Below are 21,698 nucleotides of genomic sequence, written 5' to 3' on the forward strand. Positions count from 1 at the left end.
GTGTGTGTGTGTGTGCGTGTGCGTGTGCGTGTGCGTGTTATTTTCGTGCTGCTTGTGTGAGGTAGGTTGTGTGCTTGGCCTGGCTCTTGCTGTCGATCAGGAGAAGAGGGTTATTCTGATGATGAAAAATAATCTCCTGAAGGCTCGAGAAAACCTGCAGAGAGAGAGAAAGACAGAGAGAGAGAAAGAAAGAGAGATAGTTAAATCTTTCTGCATAATTTTACATAGTTACAAAATGGCTCAGTTACAGTATTATTACATAATTATAACAGTATAATTTTTGACATTAGACAAGTTATGTGCTTTCACTCTCTTACAGACAGCCGTGTTATCTAAAGCCACTTGTAACTTTGGCATCTGATGGTCCTTTAGTTGTACGCCTGTCACCTCACAGTTCGATTAGGGTGGCTGGCCATCTGCCTTGCCGTGTTCCAAGAGTCTATCCCACATACCTAGAGCAATCGGTTAAGGTGACAGGCCCAACCACACTAGTGGCAAGAGAGGGCGCTGGCCCAGACTGTGGAGCCTTGGCTTGTGGTGAGTGACTTGTGACTTGTGACTTGTGGCTCTGCCTCGGAAAGGCTTGGGATCCGGGCGAGCATTAGCATGGCCGTGGCCTGGCTAGGCGAGCATGTGGCTCGTGGTGTTGTCCGAGTCTGACCCGGTCAACATGGTAGATAGAAGGGTTGTGGGGGCGTACTGGTGAGGGGTGAGAAGCGGGAGTGGGGAGCAACTTAACACACGATAACCCTAAATGAGGTACTGCTATCTATCTATCTATCTATCTATCTATCTATCTATCTATCTATCTATCTATCTATCTATCTATCTATCTATCTATCTATCTATCTATCTATCTATCTATCTATCTATCTGCCTGCCGCCGAACTATCGATCTATCGATCTATCTATCTATCTATCTATCTATCTATCTATCTATCTATCTATCTATCTATCTATCTATCTATCCATCCATCTGCCTGTCTGTCTGTCTGTGTGTCCCCACCTCGTCGTTCTTCTTGCCCTCCTTGCCCAGAGCGTATCCCTGGGTCTCCTCTATGTAGCGTACGGGGATGTTGTAGACCTTCTGCCTGTATAGCACCACCAGCGTGTACGGCTGCCGGGCGTTTTGGGCCGAACTCCGACGCACCAAGAATGCCCCATCCTGCCCACACACACACACACGCACACACACACACACACACACACACACACACACACACACACACACACACACACACAAATATGAGCTGTAACTTCTTCATCTTATGCCCACACGTACTGTAGTATGTATGGTGTGTTTGTGATTGTCTGTGTCTGCTAATGGATGTGTGGGTGGTCATTTTTGTAAACATCACACAGGTATTTACATAATAGCATAAATACATAATTAATTTCATAATTAGAGGAGTGAGATTGGTGTGCATTAGAGGAGTATGTGTGTAGGTGTGTGTGTGGGTGGAAGAGAGAGAGACAGAGAGACAGACAGATGGAGAGAGAGAGACAGAGCGAGAGAGAGAGTGACAGAGAGAGAGAGACCTTGCTTATTCTGTGCAGTAGGTCTTCTGCTGTCTTGCGATCACAGTTCCCAGCAAACCACTCCCTGTTCTCCTGGGAAATCAAAGAGAAATGTGAATCACCATTATCTGACTAATCACAAACTATGAACACACACACACACACACACACACACACACACACACACACACACACACACACACACACACACACACACACACACACACACACACACACACAAATATGAAACATCCAGGGCTCTAAATAAATCAACAGCAGCCAACCAGCCAAATGCTGGTAGAAATTAATTTTGTCCGGTAGAAAAGACCAACTTACTAGCCACTTTGACCCATTAGTGAGTGTGTGTTTGGCTAGTAAGGTTAGCATCTATGAGCCATTTTGGCTGGTGATGAAAAGTTAACTTAGAGCCCTGGAGACATCCAACCGTCCCAACACCACTACACTTCCACACAAGCAATAGAGCCATGTACACACCTCATTCTCACACACACACACACACACACACACACACACACACACACACACACACACACACACACACACACACACACACACACACACACACACACACACACACACACACACACACCACACAAGCAAACGTGCCATGTACAAACCTCATTCTCAGATGCTGAACCACCTTGTGGGCTCGGTAAGGGGGCTAGACAGAGAAAAAAGCAGACATTTTCAGAGTTGTGTTCTACTTTTATTGTATTTGTTTGTGTGTGTGTGTGTGTGTGTGTGTGTGTGTGTGTGTGTGTGTGTGTGTGGGTGTGGGTGTGTGTGGGTGGGTGGGTGTTTTTTTTTTTTGGGGGGGGGGGTCGTCTAGGGGGGTTCTCACCTTGGCCGATACTGTCAATCATAGGAGGGGGAGGGGGACTGAAATAAATAAAAAATATCACCGATGTCATAATCATCATAATCATCATCATCATCATCATCATCACCTTTATCATCATCAACCCCACCACCATCACCATCATCCTTGTCACCATCACCAACCATCATTATCATTATCACCACCACTACCACCACCATCATCATCATCATCATCATCATCATCATCACCACACAACAGTAACTCAAGCCAAACGTGAAGTCTTTACGAGAAAAACAGAAAAAAATCCACTTTAAGCCTAGTGCTGCCTTTACGAATAACCTAGTTGATTTTTCCCCAAGAATGGGCTCCACCACCACCACCACCATCATCATCATCATCACCATTATCATCATCATCCGCATCACCATCACCATTATCATCATCATCATCACCATTATCATCATCATCCGCATCACCATCACCATTATCATCATCATCATCATCATCATCATTATCATCATCATCATCACCACCATCACCATCACCATTATCATCATCATCATCATCATCATCATCATCATCATCACCACCATGATCATCATATAAGATGATGTCAGTTTGTGAGCAGCTCTATGTGTGTATGAGAGAGGGAGACAATGAGATGGGATGTGTTGACTAGAGCAAGACACGGTAGTGGATTTTCACTCCCATCCCATCCCGGTCACAGAAAAAAATCCCTTCCCGGGCTGGAATTTTAAAAAATCCCATCCTCCTGTAAGAATGTCTCCCAAACCCGCCTTCTCCCACTCAAAAACATTTCAAAATCGTCCATTTTTAATCCTGCTCCTGCCCGCTTCCATTCATTTGTATTCCCGCTCCCGTTCATCTCTAAAAATTGGACTCCCATTCCGCATGACCCACAGGAATTCCCGAAAAATGTCCTCCTCTAGTGTTGACCAGGGTGCATTACCAGGGCTTGGCCTCCTTGAGTGCGTTGGGCAGGGGGGGCTTGCTGACAGGTGTGGGTGGGGGCATCTTGCTTGGGAAGGACGATCTCCGGACCTCTGGTGGAGGAACTAAGAAGGAATACAGCTATTAGTGTGTGTGTGTGTGTGTGTGTGTGTGTGTGTGTGTGTGTGTGTGTGTGTGTGTGTGTGTGTGTGTGTGTGTGTGTGTGTGTGTGTGTGTGGATAATATGTCTAACAACTCTACTCAACACGACAGACGGGGCCCCCATTGTGCAGCCCTATCTAGCCTGTGCATTAATCCGGGCCTGTGTGTGTGTGTGTGTGTGTGTGTGTGTGTGTGTGTGTGTGTGTGTGTGTGTGTGTGTGTGTGTGTGTGTGTGTGTGTGTGTGTGTGTGTGTGTGTGTGTGTGTGTGTGTGTGTGTGTGTGTGTGTGAACGATAAGCAAAATGATCAGTTACAGAGAAAAACATTGCCATATAGTCAGCCCTTTACAGCACAGTACCTACTTGCTCTAATGTCCATGTGGGGAAGAGTGCTCTGGAGAAGACAAAAGAGACCATGAGGATGCTGGAAATGCCAACACACACACGCACGCGCGCACACACACACGCACGCGCACACACACACACACACACACACACACACGCACGCACACGCACGCATGCACACAAACAACACCCACAAATAGCTGCACAAATACCCACACACGCACGCTAAAACACACACACACACACACACACACACACACACACACACACACACACACACACACACACACACACACACACACACACACACACACACACACACACACACACACACACACACACACACACACACACACACACACACACAGACACTAATAAACTAATACTTACAGATCTTGGAACTGGAGGCTTCATTCTGCATATACAGGCAGAGATCAACACACAGCTCATGAGTCAGTCACAGTACGTAAAGCGCACATCATCACAGTAATATAATGGCAGCTTGATCATTGTTATCATGTCAACCAATCACATATCTTCAGAGGTGTGTAAAATGGAAGTAAAAGAAAATGAAATATTAAAATCCCTCATTAGGTACAGTGGAATAACATGGGTATGATAATAGATACCCTTTATGGATAGATAGATAGATAGATAGATAGATAGATAGATAGATAGATAGATAGATAGATAGATAGATAGATAGATAGATAGATAGATAGACAGATAGAGCAAATCCAAGTTTCTTACAGGGTGGGCGGTGGTTCTCGTCTGCTGGGTGGGGGCGCGGCTGCTTTGGGTGGAGAGGGCTTCCATGCAGGCTCTCTTGGAGGTGGGGGCGTCGCTGTAATAGAGATCATAACTTCACACTATGGTCTGAGTCTGTGTGTGTGTGTGCTTGTGTGTGTGCGTGCGTGCGTGCGCTCGTGTGTGAGTGTATGTGTGTGTATGTGTGAGTGCGTGTGTTGTAATGATGTAAACATGGGCAATATTAATTATTACCAATAGGTGGCGCCTGGCAACCATAGAATGTATGAATGTGTATTATCCGGTAGAAGATCAGGAAGATCAGGTGTTACAATTGCAAGCAGTGTTTGACAGTTCTCTCCGACACCGTAATATGTATATGTTTACATACTATCTTATATTAAAGTACAACCTCAGCGTCAGTATTTTGTGGTTCATGCATTACAGGTTACCACAGTGTGTGTGTGTGTGTGCGTGTGTGTGTGTGTGTGTGTGTGTGTGTGTGTGTGTGTGTGTGTGTGTGTGTGTGTGTGTGTGTGCGTGTGTGTGTGTGTGTGTGTGTGTGTGTGTGTGTGTGTGTGTGTGTCTTTGTGTCTTTGTGTGTGCACCTGTATTTCGGGCACATTTGTGGCCAAAATGGGAGGCAGATGCATGTGTGTTCACTAACCTGCTGCAGGCTCTAGGTACAAGTCGTCTCCATCACCCTATGAAGAACACTGATGTGAATATAAACATACAGTAGACCACACAAGGCATTTGCACATACCAATCATATATTGGCTTCCTGTCCTTTCTTAACCCATTGATGATGGATGTTGTGTTGCGCAACATTGGCCCTGACGCCTGGAGCTGCATGATGCAACATTCAGGCTCATGATTTTAGACAATTTTATTCAAAATCTTGGTATGTTAGAGCTGAATGAACACATTCTAATGCAAGATGATGGCCTTAACGTTTAAAAGCTACTTATTGCATGTTTCATGTGCTTCAGAGATATTTCGTTTTTTATAGGCTATGGTACCTTTTCTTAAAAAGGACTTAGGCCTTCAGCAGCCTTTTTTGCAAGAGCGTTAGGCATCAATGGGTTAATATGGCAGCTTGCACCAAGCTGCAAAAGTGCAAAGCAGTTTCCATGTTCGGTCATCCTAGGTTCAAAACAAAACCACTTCGTAGCCATAGCCTCATAGTGCACGTCGTTCCAACAGTGAAACACTGCAATAGTCATTGAAAAGTCAACTACGATAGTGGTACAGTACAATGACAAACATAGGGCCTTCAGTAATGCACTACAACTTGGTCATTGCATTCTAATAACAGCAAATTCATAGCACCGTTTCTTAATGGGTTAAATAACTATTGGTAACACTTCCAAATAAGGGGCCATAATTAACAGCAAAGTAGCTATAACCTAATACTTTAGTAAGGGTTAATAATCATTACTTAACGCCACATTAGACACATATTAATTGTTATTAATGCATATGTCAAACATTAGCAAGCAGTTACTTAACTATTAGATAACTATTACCTTGTGTTACAAGTTCATAGCATAAAAAATATTTAACTAATAGATAAGTAAGGGTACAGTAATAGTTAAGTAGCTATTAGGTCATACTTAACTAAGGACCAAAATTAACACTTACTTAATACAAAAGTAAGGCATAACTAATGAATAAATAATACCGAAATATTGTCTGTAGATTGAGTACCCATCATGCACTGCACTTCTTGGAGCTAATATTTTCAGACATTAACTTAATTATCACAAAGGAATGGTTTAGTTTCGCTTCAAAACTATTACTCTTCATAATGTTCTGCATTTATTGTAGGGTTTTTACCATTAAAACTAATAAGTGGTATATGAACAAATTACATCTCATCACCCCACCATCATTGAGAAGTGTACGTCCAATCCTTGCTATATAATGGCTCCTGTTGCCATTGTTACAGTGATTTGAACGAGTGAACGCTAGACGTCACAGTAGACTAATTACTTAACTATTAGGTATGCGCAGCCAACTCTATTATAAGGGTCCCAAACACCAATATCTATGGATTAATTAACCATTAGTTATCTGCAGCCAACTCTAATATAAGGGTCCCAAACACCAATATCTATCCATTAATTAACCATTAGTTATCCTCAGCCAACTCTATTATAAGAGTCCCAACTCCCAATATTTATGTATTATTTATCCATTAGTTATGCCATACTTTTGTATTAAGTAAGTATTAATTTTGGTCCTTAGTTAAGAATAACCTGATAGCTACTTAACTATTAACTGTGCCCTTACTTATATATTAGCTAAATAATAATATGGTATTGTTATCTAATAGTTAAGTAACTGCTTACTAATGCTCAACATATGTATTAATAACAATTAATATGTGTCTAATATGGCGTTAAGTAATGATTATTAACCCTTACTTAAGTATTAGGTTATAGCTACTTTACTGTTAATTATGGCCCCTTATTTGGAAGTGTTACCTAACTATTATCTTTTTCAATGTAAGGATAATGCAAGGTCCTGCACAATTCAAATCAAACAGTTTCACAAGTTCAGTGTCTCCAATACGTTTATTGCCTTCATGGCTGTAAGACACACTCTTACCTGTCCTTCATTTGGATCCAAGTACACATCGTCTGAAGAACAAGAAAAACAAGCTGTGTCACAGCAATATCTTGGTAACAGTATATGCTGCAAATGTGATAAGGAACTGTAATTCAAGCAATGAAAAAGAAGGGTACTTGGAGGATTGATAATTAAGACTAGTGGTGTCAACAATAATCAATTCGTGGAGTAGGACAATAATTCAAATGTGGGGTAGGACAATTCAATAATCGATTGAGCAAATGCCATAATCGATGCAGCACATTTTTCCAAGTTTCAATTACTTTTGTGGGCATTTCTGGAGCAAATGAACTTTACATTACAGTAACGCTGCAGGACTGATACACACAACAGCCAATAAAATGTTGTTGAGTATCTGACTGCTTAAATTGCCTCATGATGAAAAAAATCTCCTTGCTTTCAGCAGAAATGCAATGCATTGCAATGCATCATAGAAATGTAATGCATTGCAATGCATCATAGAATCGGACTGAATCAACTCGAATCGAATCGTTACCAACCGAATTGTAATCTGTAGCGAAGGGGAGTAGAGTTGCCCAGCTGGGACTTGAACCCAGACCTTCCGGGGTAGTAAACTGGGGCTCTGACCGTTACACCAAAGAGCCAGGCTCGTTGGCATATTAGTCAGAACACACCCACAACCCTAGTGATGGTCACTCCATCACACTGCCTTCCCCTTCGGGAAGCGCACCCGTGCGCTTCACACACTCATGGTGTCCCTCACGCAACTGCCATTCATGCTTCTCCCATCCAGTGTGCCCCATCCTCAATGCTTCACCCATCACTGGGGTCCCTCACACCGGGGTCACCAATCCTGGGGGTTCCTCACATGGAATTACGGCTCACACACAATGGGTACGCTTACGATGGCCTCACGGTACCATCCCACATCTGACACCATTTGTAGCGAAGGGGAGTAGAGAGTCCAGCTGGGACTTGAACCCAGACCTTCTGGGATAGTAAACTGGGGCTAAAGAGCCAGGCTCGTTGGCATGTTAGTCAGAACACACCCACAACCCTAGTGATGGTCACTCCATCACATAATCCAATCGAATTGTGAGAGCAGTGCCAATGCACACCACTAATTAAGATTAAAAGTGATTTCCAGACCTTCTTCTGGTGGGCTGGCTACGGGGGGAGGTCTGGCTGGCCTGGGCATGGCTGGCTTCTTCCCGGGCTTCTCTTTCCGATCAATCTCAGGAGCTGGTGCACCCAGACGGATAAAGGCACAAAACAGAAGGTTAAAAGTTAATGTGTACGTCAGGTATAAGACTACTAGCGGACTAACCAAAGAACAGGTGTATAAACTAGAACTACTCTTCCTGATGTAATGACAACAGTGCTTACACAGCGGACACAGTTTATACACCAGCTATTCCACAGTAGCAAATGAGGGAGATACATTGTAAGAGTACTTTTACTTTATACATCTCTGCCAACGGATAAGTTTGTACATTAGTTTATGAGTCTACCCATGGCCACTGCTCTGATCATGGGGATATCTCCCTCTTGTGGTAGCATGTTGGTAGTGCACTTTGAAAGGTAATGGTCACTGCACAAACACAGAGAGTGGATTCCAATCTGCGGACTTCCGTCCTCCCTTGCTCACTTGCCTGCTTGTGATACCATGATGATGTCACTGACGACAGAAAATTAATTCAATATCTTGCGAAGGCACAATTCTAATGTCTTTTTCTCATTTGCAAATGGGATGGTGAATGGAAAAACAGTTCCTCAAAAGTTGTTGTGGCTAGGCAGACAGCTGAGAAACTGCATTGCTTTCTCCACGGAGGAGGGGCGAGGCCACAAGCACAGGTGGCGGACGGGAGTGTGCATAATGGAATGCACCACCAAAGTGACTAGAGCTACACAAGTGCTGTAAGTAACTGACTTTGAAGTGACAAGCAAGCAACAAATGCATCGTTACGGGCGTAGTTTTTATGGAGAGAGAGAGAGAGAGCGAGAGAGAGAGAGAGAGAGAGAGAGAGAGAGAGAGCGAGAGAGAGAGAGAGTATAACATTATTATATTCCTCACGTTTTACATTGGGGTCGACGTAGAAATCTTCAGGGTCTGCAGGCGGTGACATTGGTTTCTATGGCAGATGGACAAAAGAGTTATCTTTAGAGACAGAGAGATATATACATATACTGTATATGCAGAAGAGGAGAGAGAGAGAGAGACTGAGAGTTAACAAACTTTACATTACATTAAAGCACTTCAGAGCAGCAGGACTGATACACACAACAGCCAATACATGTTGTTCAGAATCTGACTGCTTGTATTGCCTTATGACTGATGAAAATGTTGTCCTTGCTTTTAGTAGGCATGTAATGCATTGCAATGCATCGTAGAATCGGGCTAATCGAATCATTACCTCCTAAATCGCAATCGAATCGAATCGTAAGAGCAGTGCCAATGCACACCACTACACTTTATGCATCTCATTTATGGCAACTTATTGTGTGTTGTGTGGCATCATGTATTGTGTGTTCTCTTGTGTTGAATAAACAGAATCTTGAATCTTGAGTCTTGAGATGTGTTGCCACTCACGGCCGCTTTGCTCTTGGTGGGTCGTGGGGGTGGAGCAGCCTGTCTCATGGGCACCACGGGGTTGGACGACCTGCCACTGAAGCCCCCATCTACAGGGGAACACACACAGGTGAGGTGCCCGCACACACACACACACACACACACACACACACACACACACACACACACACACACACACACACACACACACACACACACACACACACACACACACACAGGGCCGGATTAATGCACAGGCTAGATAGGGCTGCAGCCTGGGAGGGCCCACCTGCCAGGGGGCCCCTGATTGGTCAAAAATGAAAAATAAATAATCTGTCGTGTTGAGTAGAGTTGGTAGACATATTATCCTTCATTTGTAGCTCGTAATTATGACAATGTTTACGTACATTTGTTGTAAAATTTGCTTTCCGGGGGCCCCACAGCAACCTGTAGCCTAGGGGCCCCAGGCCATCTTAATCCGGCCCTTCACTACACACAAACACAAACACACAAACACACAAACACACACGCACGCACGCACGCAGACAGATATATAGAGAGAGGAAAAAACAGGGGCAATTTTGATGTGTGTAGGCCTTAGGTTATGTTCCTACTGGTAGATAAATAGTGCAGCTGAATAGGGGAAATGTGAGTGTTTCGGTTGATGTGGTTGTTGTGGGCGGTTGGTTACCATGGTAAACATTCTCTTCTGTGGGGGCCAATCTCTGTGGGGGCCAATCTCCTTTGACGGCTGGTCACTGTGCCCACATAAGGAGACATCAGGGCTAACTATGGACCCTCTAGGCCTAAATATACATACATACGCACCATTATATTGATAGAGTAGTGAAATGTGACTGGTGTGAGTGATGTGGTCGGTGTGGGTGGTTGGTTACCAAGGTAACCATTTTCCAAAACATAAAGATGAAGCGTACACAAGGCTGGTGTCGGAAAACTGTATATATTGTAGCTGAAAAGTAACAAAGGAAGCTAGTGCATATAAAAATGGAGCTACACTACTACTTCTGTTCTGTGCACTACCTCATGGCTTCAATATACAATCTTCGACACAAGCCTTGTGTGCACCTCATTTTTGTTACTTTTAGTGTTTCTCATTTTTTTGTGGGCAGACCCACCAAGCAATGCACGGCTCAAAGTCTAGGCACAGACTGGTCGCCAAACTTTTTGTTTTGCAATAAACATTATCCAAAGAAGCATTTTTGAAGTATATCTAGACCTAAATTTGCGTGAAATGTGAGTCGGGTGAAATGTGAGCGGTGTGAGTGGTGTGTGGTTTGTGTGTGTGTGTGTGTGTGTGTGTGTGTGTGTGTGTGTGTGTGTGTGTGTGTGTGTGTGTGTGTGTGTGTGTGTGTGTGTGTGTGTGTGTGTGTGTGTGTGTGTGTGTTTGGTTACCAAGGTAAACGTTCTCCTCTGGGGGCCGAGTGGGCACCTTGACTGCCGGCCTCTCGCATGGAGGAGCCTCGTACGTATCACCATCCTCATCCTGAACACACACACACACACACACACACACACACACACACACACACACACACACACACACACACACACACACACACACACACACACACACACACACACACACACACACACACACACAAACCGCACACACATTGTTACAAAGACATGTGTGTGAGTGTGTGTGCGTACGTGCGTGTGTGTCCATGTGTGTGTGTACATGCGTGTGTGTGCATGTGCGTGTGTCTGTGTGTCTGTGTCCAGTTGTGAGCCACGAAACACAGAAACTGTTAACCTGAAATGGTTAACTAAGTGCCCTCATCATACCCCACAAACATTCTAACAGCAAAAGGCTATCTTGGCGCCAACAACCAGGGCCGCTGACAGCTTTGGCCTGACCCAGGACAAACTCGTCTGAAAGTTACGTACCCAATACATACTGTACAACGAAATTAAGACGCAATTCTGGGCCCCCGCTTTCTCTGGGCCCGGGACAACTGTTCCCTTTGCCCCCTCCTGCCAATAACCAATGCTTTACCGATCTGCTGCAATCCTGCATTCACCACTTCTGCTGGTGGCCGGGTTTCTGGCTTCCTGGTGGAGCCAGTGTGGTCTCCCAGCAGCTGGGTCAACTTCAGGATGACTTACAGTAAACTAAAACCATGAGGGGAAGTTCTCACTGAGTGCTTAGATGAACTGCTGCTATTCCAGCTGACATCCGCAAAAAATGTCATCTATACCCAGGAACTACTGTAGCCATAGCATAGCCAAGCTTTTCCCTCTGTAGAGCTCCAATCAGCTAACATGAGTATGAATTTCAAGACCAGGTTATGCTAGAACAGTAACAATTGCAGTATATGAAAATATTTTGCAGACAAAAAACAATTTACGAAATACAATACGGCAGTCAAAAATGGTGGCTTTGTGTTGCTATGGCACTTGCGAGCTAAGCAGAGACCATTTTAAAACTGATTTGACTGCAGGACCCATAAACACTGTGGTCCATACAAAGTGTACACATGTCAATACAATGTGTACACATGTCAAAAAACATACAATGTGCAAACAATGTGTGAACATGTCAAAAAACAATTACTTACTGATTCTGCTATACAAGCTGTATATAAGTCCATATTTTCAGTGCGCATGAACAGTGTGTGAAGTGAGTATGTGCACTACACCAAACACGGCAAAAGTGTCGAGGGCTGCGAGAGCAATGTATGATAAGTTATTGAGTTTGTGTGGGCGGTGTTGGGAGGTGTTTTGGGTGTGTATGGCGCGAGAAAAGGAGCTAAACTTAAGTTACCTTTCTTGAGATGAGCTCTGACGCGATTCAATGGTGGCCAGTTGGACTACACCATGTTATCGCTATCTTATCACTGCTTACCATACATAGACAATGCTGTGGTGCAGGCAGCACGCCAGAATTAAAAGCCAACGCTGGGTAGGGGGCATAGGGGGCATAAGTAACATTTTCGCCGGGTAGAGGGGGCATAGCGCCACACAATTCCTCTTGGCCTGCGGTATGCACTGTTATGTTATGTTGTGCTGTTATTTTATGTCATGTCATGTCATGTTATGTTATGTTATGGCATGTGATGTCATGTTATGTTATGTACAGGGCTTCCCCTAGCACTTTATTGCTAAGGCGGCCACCTTGACTAAGTCCCCTGAAGAGATAAAGATTTCATGTTGTGAATGAAATTTCTTAAGATGCTTAACCAAAAAATACACACAGAACCACAGCACAGCATGTCCACTGATGATGGTGACTTGCTTGAGGCTGACTGACTAACGCCCCACCACCTTGACTAACGAAAATTCTGCAGGAAACACTGTATGTACATCACTGAAACACCTCAGCCATTACAGTATGGTCAAACTCCGATGCAAACAGCTATGAGCACAGGAACTGAACTGCTGCAGTCTGTGCAGATCTGTGTTAGCAACAGGGGTGGAAGTAGTTTCCGCTAGTAACGCCACTCCCCACCCCCACGCGCAAACAAACAAACAAAATAAACATGTGCACTACAGATCTATATCGCTGCATGACTATATGACACTTGTCTCAATTGGCATAGTGTGGTTGTATGTGTTTTCTATTTAAATAGCAGACGTTTTTTAAATGTGGGTTTTGGGCAGCATTAAACCTATTCTCTTACCGGTGCAGCGCACCAGCTGTACATTTTTTTATACGGGTGCTATGCCCTTGTGCGCACCCGTCTACTTTCACCCCTGGTTAGCAGTCCAAGTGGTTACCATCTTTTTTAACCAGAGACAAGACTTTGTCGAATAAGGCTTTGTTCCCAATTGGCGGTTGTCAAAAACAAAACAAAAAAGACACATATAATATATTAATATTACTGTAGTTAATCATGATTAAGAAATTACAAAGCCTCAGATTAATTACTTAAGCTTACTTTTCAAATTAAGTCCCACCCCTAGTTATGTTGTGTCGTGTCATGTTATGTTATGTTATGTTATGTTATGTTATGTTATGTCATTATGTCAAGTTACTCACAAATTCATCATCCGGCCATCCATAGGAAGTGTTGTTCTCTGCGGACCAAACCAATGACACTGAGTTAGGCCTACACAAGAAAGCCAAAGCCTGCAAACCCTACACATGACAGACACAATACAAATGTAATGCAAAACATGCACAGGCACAGCCACGTCCGTCGTCCGATGAACCAGATACGCCATGACTAAGTCTATCTGCTGCCCCAAAAAAACCGAGTCGGGTGTTTTAGGCAAATGTGGCTGCCCGACGGTATGTCTGACTGGCACCTGGTGTTTTAGTCATCAGATAAGGTTGGAGGGATAAGATCAGTGGACAGCCATCCATCCAGCCATCCAGCCAAAGGCCACAAGGCTGGCTCACGGTCATGAGGGAGGGAGCCTCGGTGTAATTCTTGTAGTTTTAATCTAGTGGGTTAGTGGGTAAAACTACAAGAATTACACCCGACAGCGGCTTTATAACTAAATATGAACTTAGCTGTTCGCTCGCACCCAAAGACCTTATAAGAAACAATTGGGAGTTGAGCGCACTTTTGATAAAAGGACATGAGGGAGGGAGGGCGTGTGGTGCGGACACCTACCGATACGCTTTGGGGGAGCAGGTGGGGCACTGTGTCTGTGGATGGAGACAGAGAGAGAGAGAGAGAGAGAGAGAGAGAGAGAGAGAGAGAGAGAGAGAGAGAGAGAGAGAGAGAGAGAGAGAGAGAATGGCGAGTTGTGAGGAAGAGACAGGGTTGTGGAATACATGTTTGACAAAGGAGAGATGGCGAAGAAACCAGAAATTAGGGATATAGGAAAGACAGCGGAAGAAAGAGAGAGAGAGAGAGAGAGAGAGAGAGAGAGAGAGAGAGAGAGAGAGAGAGAGAGAGAGCCATGACAATGGTGCAATTGTGAGGCAGAGACAGGTGCGCGCGTGTGGAAAACATAGGCGAGAAAGATTGCAGGAGTGGCAAAGACCCGAGAGAGAGAGAGAGAGAGAGAGAGAGAGAGAGAGAGAGAGAGAGAGAGAGAGAGAGAGAGAGAGAGAGAGAGAGAGAGAGAGAGAGAGAGAGCAGTGGAGAGATAGAGGAGGCATGAATGAGAGATGAAACAGGAACTCATATGGAAAAAATGAGACCAACAGAATTTTTCCAGTGCAAACACTGTATGTGTGCATGTGTGTTTGCCTATAGTCCTTCCACAACACACGCTTTACATTAGGGCTGCACGATATCAGAAAAAAAATCGATACACGATAACGACATGCAATACCTCGATAACGATATTTGAATGATATTTAGAAATATAGCCGAGTGTTTTTCTTGTCACTAATTTGTCGGTCAGGGTGGGGGGCGTGGCTTTGGTCAAGGCAGGCTTCTTGCGCATTTGTTGACATTCAGCTAGTGATTGGACTGCACAGAAATGTTTTACTTGTTAGCAATAATGAAGTCATTTTTGTGATACGCATATCGATATATATTTTCGATATATTGTGCAGCCCTTCTTTACATAACCATGCCCCAACTACTATACTTACTTTTTAAACTTCTCAAAGAAACTCTGTAAGAAATGAAAAGGAAACAATGTCATATTTTTAATCAAGTGGCATACCAACTAATGAAACACACAATCACACACATAAAACCTCTTTTTTGTCATTTGTAATGACTGACTCTCTGTCTTTCTCTCTCTCCCCTTCACACACAGGAACAAGCAGGCAGGCAGGCACACACACACACACACACACACACACACACACACACACACACACACACACACACACACACACACACACACACACACACACACACACACACACACACACACACACACACACACACACACAAAGTTGATCCCCATTCGGTCTTCCACAGTGGAAGCTGAAGATTAAAGGCTGCTTTGCATGCAAAACTGTTCACCACTGTCTGTTAGGCCCTTTCTTTTGGCCACACTTCCTGTAATAGGCTACACGGTGTGAACAGCAGAACACTATCGTTTTGTCGTGCGACGCCGTTGCTTGCAACATTACTGCACAGTAACCACCACCCCAAAACAAGATTGTGCAAGTTAATTTTCACTATCTTACAGACAGCAAAGCAGAAGTGATGAAGCTTTCGTCTGAAAGCGACTTGGCGCCAAGTCAAAGACAAAATAGACTCCCTTCAGGCTCTGACCAGAGGCGGAGGTATAGGGCAGGCAAGCAGGGCATTTGCCTCTGGGCCCAGGGCCCTCCCGTATTGTTGGTAGGAGCTCCATTGTGACCTTGGCAGGCAGTATGGGGGGGCGTGGGATCAGTGTCTTGCCCTGGGGCCCTGTGTGCAGCTGTTCCGCTACTGGCTCTGACCTAAGCTTGATAACATGGTTAACTGAAAGCGGCCATTCTACACAGACCATGGTGTGAAGTCATGTGTAGATTGCGAAATTGAAAGGAGACGTTGCACCAACCCGAGCTACCAACCCGAGCTATTCTATCTGTCGTGTAGGGCTCCTGGTTCGAGGTGTCAGGAGTGGTGTACCACTTTCTCAAGTGCCGGGTCGTCTAGCTAGCATGCGTTACACAAACAGACTGTACGAAGTGTATGAACTGAAGCAGTTGCGATAGAAGATATAATGAGGCATGAAGGTCTCATTTGCTTGACTAATGCAGGGGCCATGCAGTAGAGGCTTAAACTGGAGTTTCAATGAGTAGAGTTGCATAAAGTAGAACTAGAAGTACTCTTACAGATATCATTACAACACCTGTAGTATGATATTACAAAGTTGAAACCTTGTAATATGCCATGTGTGCGTGTGTGTGCGTGCATGTGTGTGTGTGAGCACATGTGTATGTGTGGGTGTGGCAAGTATGAGAGAGAGTGAGAGCATACAGTGTGTGTGTGTGTGTGTGTGTGTGTGTGTGTGTGTGTGTGTGTGTGTGTGTGTGTGTGTGTGTGTGTGTGTGTGTGTGTGTGTGTGTGTGTGTGTGTGTGTGTGTGTGACTGTCTAGGTGCTTGTTAAAAGTGAAAGGTGGCCTCTGGCCTGCTGGTAAAAGCAGAAGCTGCTTCATTTTCCCACTCGCCCACTTCCTGGTTCCACAGGCAGCAGGGTATACCATACTGTAAACAAACTGTGCTTTCCTTCAGCAGGGGGCTGCACCACTGAGTCACCAGGAAGCCTTGCATTACATTTTATTACATTATAGTTCAGTGGGGCTGCACAATATCAGAAAATAATGATACTTGATAAAAACATGCAATACCGCGATAGCGATAGGCTATTTAAACAATATTTAGAAATATACTGCCCTACAAAGGCAAAGAACCTTTACTCACCAGAGTGTGAAACTGAGAAAAGTGGCTTCAAAGTTTTTGTTTTGTTATCCTCTGTCCAGATAAAAGTGCAATAGTTATAGCTCCCAAAATTTGACAGTTGGTTACTATAAAGGAGATAAATATGTATAGCAAAAAAAATTAGTTCAAATTTGAATTTTGACCGTTTTTTGGCAGTTAAGGTATTCTGCCTTTGTATCATGGGCCAACAGTGAGGAGTCATGCTGAGCCAAAAGGCAGTAACTGCCATATCCCCCCCCCCCTTTTTTTCATTTTAACTTTAATTATACATTTTTATAAGAAACTATAAGCAAGGACTGGTCATAATGTCTGTTTTAAATTACATAGATAACGTTTAGATGTCCTATTTAGTTAGATTAGGATATGGCGGGAATGTGTTTACATTGCATTGAATTACATTGCATTTCATTATACTGTATCTCAAAATTGTTCAGATAAACAGCCTGGTAGACAAATTACTGTGTAGAAAGACTAATATATCATGAATAAATACACAACATACTTTGAAATTGAAGAAAATATAATCAAAATTGAATAAAAGGCTATATTTATGAAATGGCAGTTGGAAGTTAAGGTTCTCTGCCTTTGAATCATGGGCGAAAAATAAGGAGCCGTACCAAGGCCGTACCAAGGCAAAATACCTTAACTTCCTATTTTCTTTATTTTGACATCAAAAACAATCAAATTGGCTCTCAATAAGTATTCACATGATAAAGGTGGTCTGAAATACCCCAAAAATGACATTAACTCAATTTTGACCAAAATTGATGTTAAGGTCTTTTGCCTTTATAATAGCCGAGTGTTTTTCTTGTCACTAATTTTTTTTGTTCTGTGTGGGGGGTGCATTTGTTGACATTCAGCTAGTGATTGGACTGCGCAGAAATGTTTTACTTGTTCGCGATAATTAGGTAATTTTCGTAATATGCATATCGCCACTCTTAATATCGCGATTTCGATACATTTTTGAAATAATGTGTAGCCCTACATTGCAGTACATTGCATTGTCTTGTATTGCATTGCATTACATTAATGCAGAGAGGGGGGATCATTCAATGGGCCACTTCAAGTTTTATAAATTAGCAAATTTAAACATGCAAATTAAAAAATTGCACAATTGCTAAGACTGCTTTGCAGAACATGTCATATTTCATGTGAATGTGCATAACATTTCTGTACAAAAAGGAGACAATCCGCACACTTCAGGTCTATTTTTGTGCAACGTGCATAACATTAAAATGACAGTATATTGGGGGTTGGATAAGACAGCCATAGGTTACCCACTCATACAATAAATGCAACAGAGTACAATGGCGCCCCAAGGGAGCAATGCAGCGGGACGCTACCATGCTCAGGGTACCTCAGTCATGGAGGAGGATGGGGGAGCACTGGTTAATTACTCTCCCCACCAACCTGGCAGGTCGGGAGTCGAACCGGCAAACTTTGGGCTACAAGCCTGACACCCTTAACGCTTACCCATGACTGCCCCGATGGTCAGAGGAAAGGATGAGATGTTTTCTAGCTCCAAAAATAATGCAGTTGCCTGCAACTAAAGTCTGTTGACCATGTCTGTGAAGATTCTCATTCCTTCAGTTCACTTAAGAGGCATTCCTCCAGTGAATTAATAAAGAAATCTTAGCAAAATAGCTTGGTGGTCAGCAGTTGGACTTCTTTTTGCTCCAGAAAAGTTTAGTATCTTCAGTGAGATACATCTTCAGTTATGATTCTGATGTAGGAATTAAAAGCTACGTATTTATGTAGGCTATCTCATGTCGGCCTCTGTGCTCCTTGGTGACCCAGGTGGGAAGACCCCTCCCCAACCACACACACACACACCCATACACCCCTAGGGCCCTTCACAACGTGTGTGTGTGTGTGTGTGTGTGTGTGTGTGTGTGTGTGTGTGTGTGTGTGTGTGTGTGTGTGTGTGTGTGTGTGTGTGTGTGTGTGAGAGAGAGAGAGAGAGAGAGAGAGAGAGAGAGAGAGAGAGAGAGAGAGAGAGAGAGAGAGAGAGAGAGAGAGAGAGGCCTACAAATAACAGTCAGCAGTCATTTCTAAAGTTGTGAAAAGAGGATGCCGGCAAGTATCCAAGGAAGTGGGTTAGTTAATAAGTTTGACATGATGACTGGACGACATCCCTACAGATTCCACACCAAAGGCAACCAAGTTGGTGAACAAGTGGTCCGCCGCTTATTCAATGTGTGGTAAACATTAGGCAACAGTGTAAATCGATCTCACTGGTGTATTGTTAACCACCTTGCTCTCCCATCCCTACAACCTCTGCTCTTCCTCATTCTCTTACACGCAAACCTGCAACATGAAATCACTCCTGCTGGATTCACTTCCTGTTATTCCAATTAATCTAGGCCTATTTATTAATTTATAATTAACCATTTGCAAAGCTTATGCTTGACGAATCTAACATTTACAACGAAATCCGTGACACAAAAGCGGCTTTGTGTCTTTTCTGACGACAAGAGGAAAAGGAAACAAGAACGTCATCGTGTTAGGGGCTTTTAAAATAAATACAAATGTGTATCCAGAATTGACCGCTTATGGACATGCTGTAGGCCAAGACTGGATATTGTATTATCCAAAACATAACACACTCTTAACTGTCCAGTTTGAAGTAAAACTGAAAGCTAAGAAATGGGTCCCCAGGCCGTTCATTTATCTTCTTTTGCGGACATTAAACTATTTAGCTTCTAATGGAAAGTAAGCTAGGTATCTGTAGTGGCCAACCAGCGTTGCCACTTGCCACCTTCTTTGTGCAACTGTTCTTTCACAAATTGTGAAGCCTGCTTTACGACCCAATGAACATTCCCATCGCGTCACTATGTCACGGTTCACGCTTGTTTCGTGATGGAGAATATATGAACAGTTACACTCAGTTTCAATATTTTCAACGGCACGGTAAGGCGAAAAACAGAAGTCAAGACGATCTATATCTGCCAGTAAACAAGCTAAATGTCATAGGAAATTAAGCAGCAGTACTTTACCATGGTCAACGGTTCTTCAGCCGCCGCAATGATAGTCATGAGGAAATCCCACAGGCGTCAAACTCCAATGCAAATACACCGGGCACACCTGGCCGTCGTGCAACCTCTGAGCGAGCGGCGCACACCGAGTTCCAGTGCGCACTTGTCACACTAGGCAGCAAAGTCTGAGTGAGTGCGTTGTCCTCCCGAAAGAAAAACCAGCATCGCTAAAGTGAAGTACAATGTGTGGTCTGAGAGCACGGGACTACATCGTCAACCACCATGGCTATGGATTTGCATTTACTTAGCTGTTATTGGTGATTTGCTGCCACGTTCGTCCGCTGCTGGTGAATATAGGCCTATATGTTGGTTCCACCTTGTGCGCTTGTTGGGCCATCGCGCATTAACGGTGCTCGATCCACCCCGGATGATGATATGCAAAGATAACGGTTCATTCGTGGAAACATATTATAACCACACCCAGAATACCGTTTTTTGATTATTGTAGGCCTAGCACTTGCAATTAGGCCTATGGTCTGTCTGTCTGTCTGTCTGTCTGTCTCTCTCTCTCTCTCTCTCTCTCTCTCTCTCTCTCTCTCTCTCTCTCTCTCTCTCTCTCTCTCTCTCTCTCTCTCTCTCTCTCTCTCTCTCTCTCTCTCTCTCTCTTGCATAGAGAATGTGTGTTTATGCGTCGGTGGTAATGGTGTAAAATATCTGATGATATCAGTAGCACTTGTGTCTCACTTGGTACCAGCGCTGCATCAGTTTGTGTGGTAAGCAAACTCACACCATACATTACCACTGTGCAAGCATGTAACATTCAGTGTGATACTATGATATTTACTGGGCTGGGGGAGAAATGGGGCCTGGGCACTTTTGGCTTAAAGGGGCCCCTCACAATTAGGGACGCAGAACTGACTTGCCGGTGGGAATTAGGCCTACTGAAAATAGGGGCCCACGAGGGTGCGGGGCCCACCGGGAAATGACCGCTATGCCGGATGGCCAGTACAGCCCTGGATATTCGTGATTCTGTTTTGTATGTTCAGGGTTTTTTTGGATAACAAACAGGAACGCACTGTTGTGTTTACCACCACGACCTCATTTGCATTTGGCGGAATGATCTGGAGTTGGGCATTCCGCCGCCATTTGCATCAGCTAAAATGGGACCTGTGATCAGGGCCGGATTACGATGGCCTGGGGCCTCTAGGCTAGAGGTTGCCTGTGGGCCCCCCTGAAATGCAAATTTCGCCACACATTTACATAGCGAGTGTCATACTTACAAGCTAGGAAGTAAGGAAGTAAGGGTAACATGTTTACCAGCTGTACTCAACATGACAGATGTTGTCACAATTATGCAATTTTCCACTTTAGGCCAGTCAGGGCCCCCCTGGCAGGTGGGGATGACCCCTAGTCTGCAGCCATATCTAGCCTGTGCATTAATCCGTCCCTGCCTGTCATGACGGTAATGCAGCCTTGACTTCTGGTCAACGATGTGTGTAGGAGGAGAGAACAGGTATTGGGATGCACAGCCCAGCCCACATATCACTGGTACAGGAGGGATACACTACACATAGGCCTACTGTTTTTAAATCAGAAACTTATCCTTGCAGCTTGAAAAACCTTTCAGGCTTGTGTGTGTGTGAGCTTTTTAAAAATATATATTTTTTTTGTCTTTTTGACCTTTTTTAC

At 44.0% G+C, this 21,698-nt stretch overlaps 1 protein-coding gene across 1 annotated transcript; it reads right to left on the reverse strand.

Moving 5' to 3' along the window:
* Positions 1 to 33: 33 nt before the first annotated feature.
* Positions 34 to 20,392, reverse strand: si:dkeyp-117b11.1 (B-cell linker protein). The gene is made up of 19 exons (XM_063194497.1): positions 20,031 to 20,392; positions 15,243 to 15,265; positions 14,308 to 14,342; positions 13,728 to 13,765; positions 11,141 to 11,231; positions 9,749 to 9,837; positions 9,233 to 9,290; positions 8,308 to 8,400; positions 7,177 to 7,208; positions 5,231 to 5,267; positions 4,567 to 4,660; positions 4,207 to 4,231; positions 3,835 to 3,865; positions 3,330 to 3,435; positions 2,381 to 2,418; positions 2,157 to 2,200; positions 1,540 to 1,611; positions 1,007 to 1,165; positions 34 to 154 (listed from the first exon to the last, which is right to left on the reverse strand). Exons 1-19 carry the CDS (start codon positions 20,067 to 20,069, stop codon positions 38 to 40), a joined length of 1,221 nt encoding a protein of 406 aa, XP_063050567.1. The 5' UTR covers positions 20,070 to 20,392; the 3' UTR covers positions 34 to 37.
* Positions 20,393 to 21,698: the final 1,306 nt, after the last annotated feature.

Source organism: Engraulis encrasicolus, chromosome 3 (genome assembly GCF_034702125.1).
Source record: "Engraulis encrasicolus isolate BLACKSEA-1 chromosome 3, IST_EnEncr_1.0, whole genome shotgun sequence".
NCBI lineage: Eukaryota > Metazoa > Chordata > Actinopteri > Clupeiformes > Engraulidae > Engraulis > Engraulis encrasicolus.

Coding starts and splice junctions, on each gene's coding strand:
- si:dkeyp-117b11.1 (XM_063194497.1), bottom strand. CDS start 20,069: ATGACTATCATTGCGGCGGCTGAAGAACCGTTGACCATG. Junction 5,268..7,176: donor TGGATCCAAATGAAGGACAG/GTAAGAGTGTGT, acceptor TGTTCTTCATAG/GGTGATGGAGACGACTTGTA. Junction 3,866..4,206: donor AGCCTCCAGTTCCAAGATCT/GTAAGTATTAGT, acceptor TGTCTTCTCCAG/AGCACTCTTCCCCACATGGA.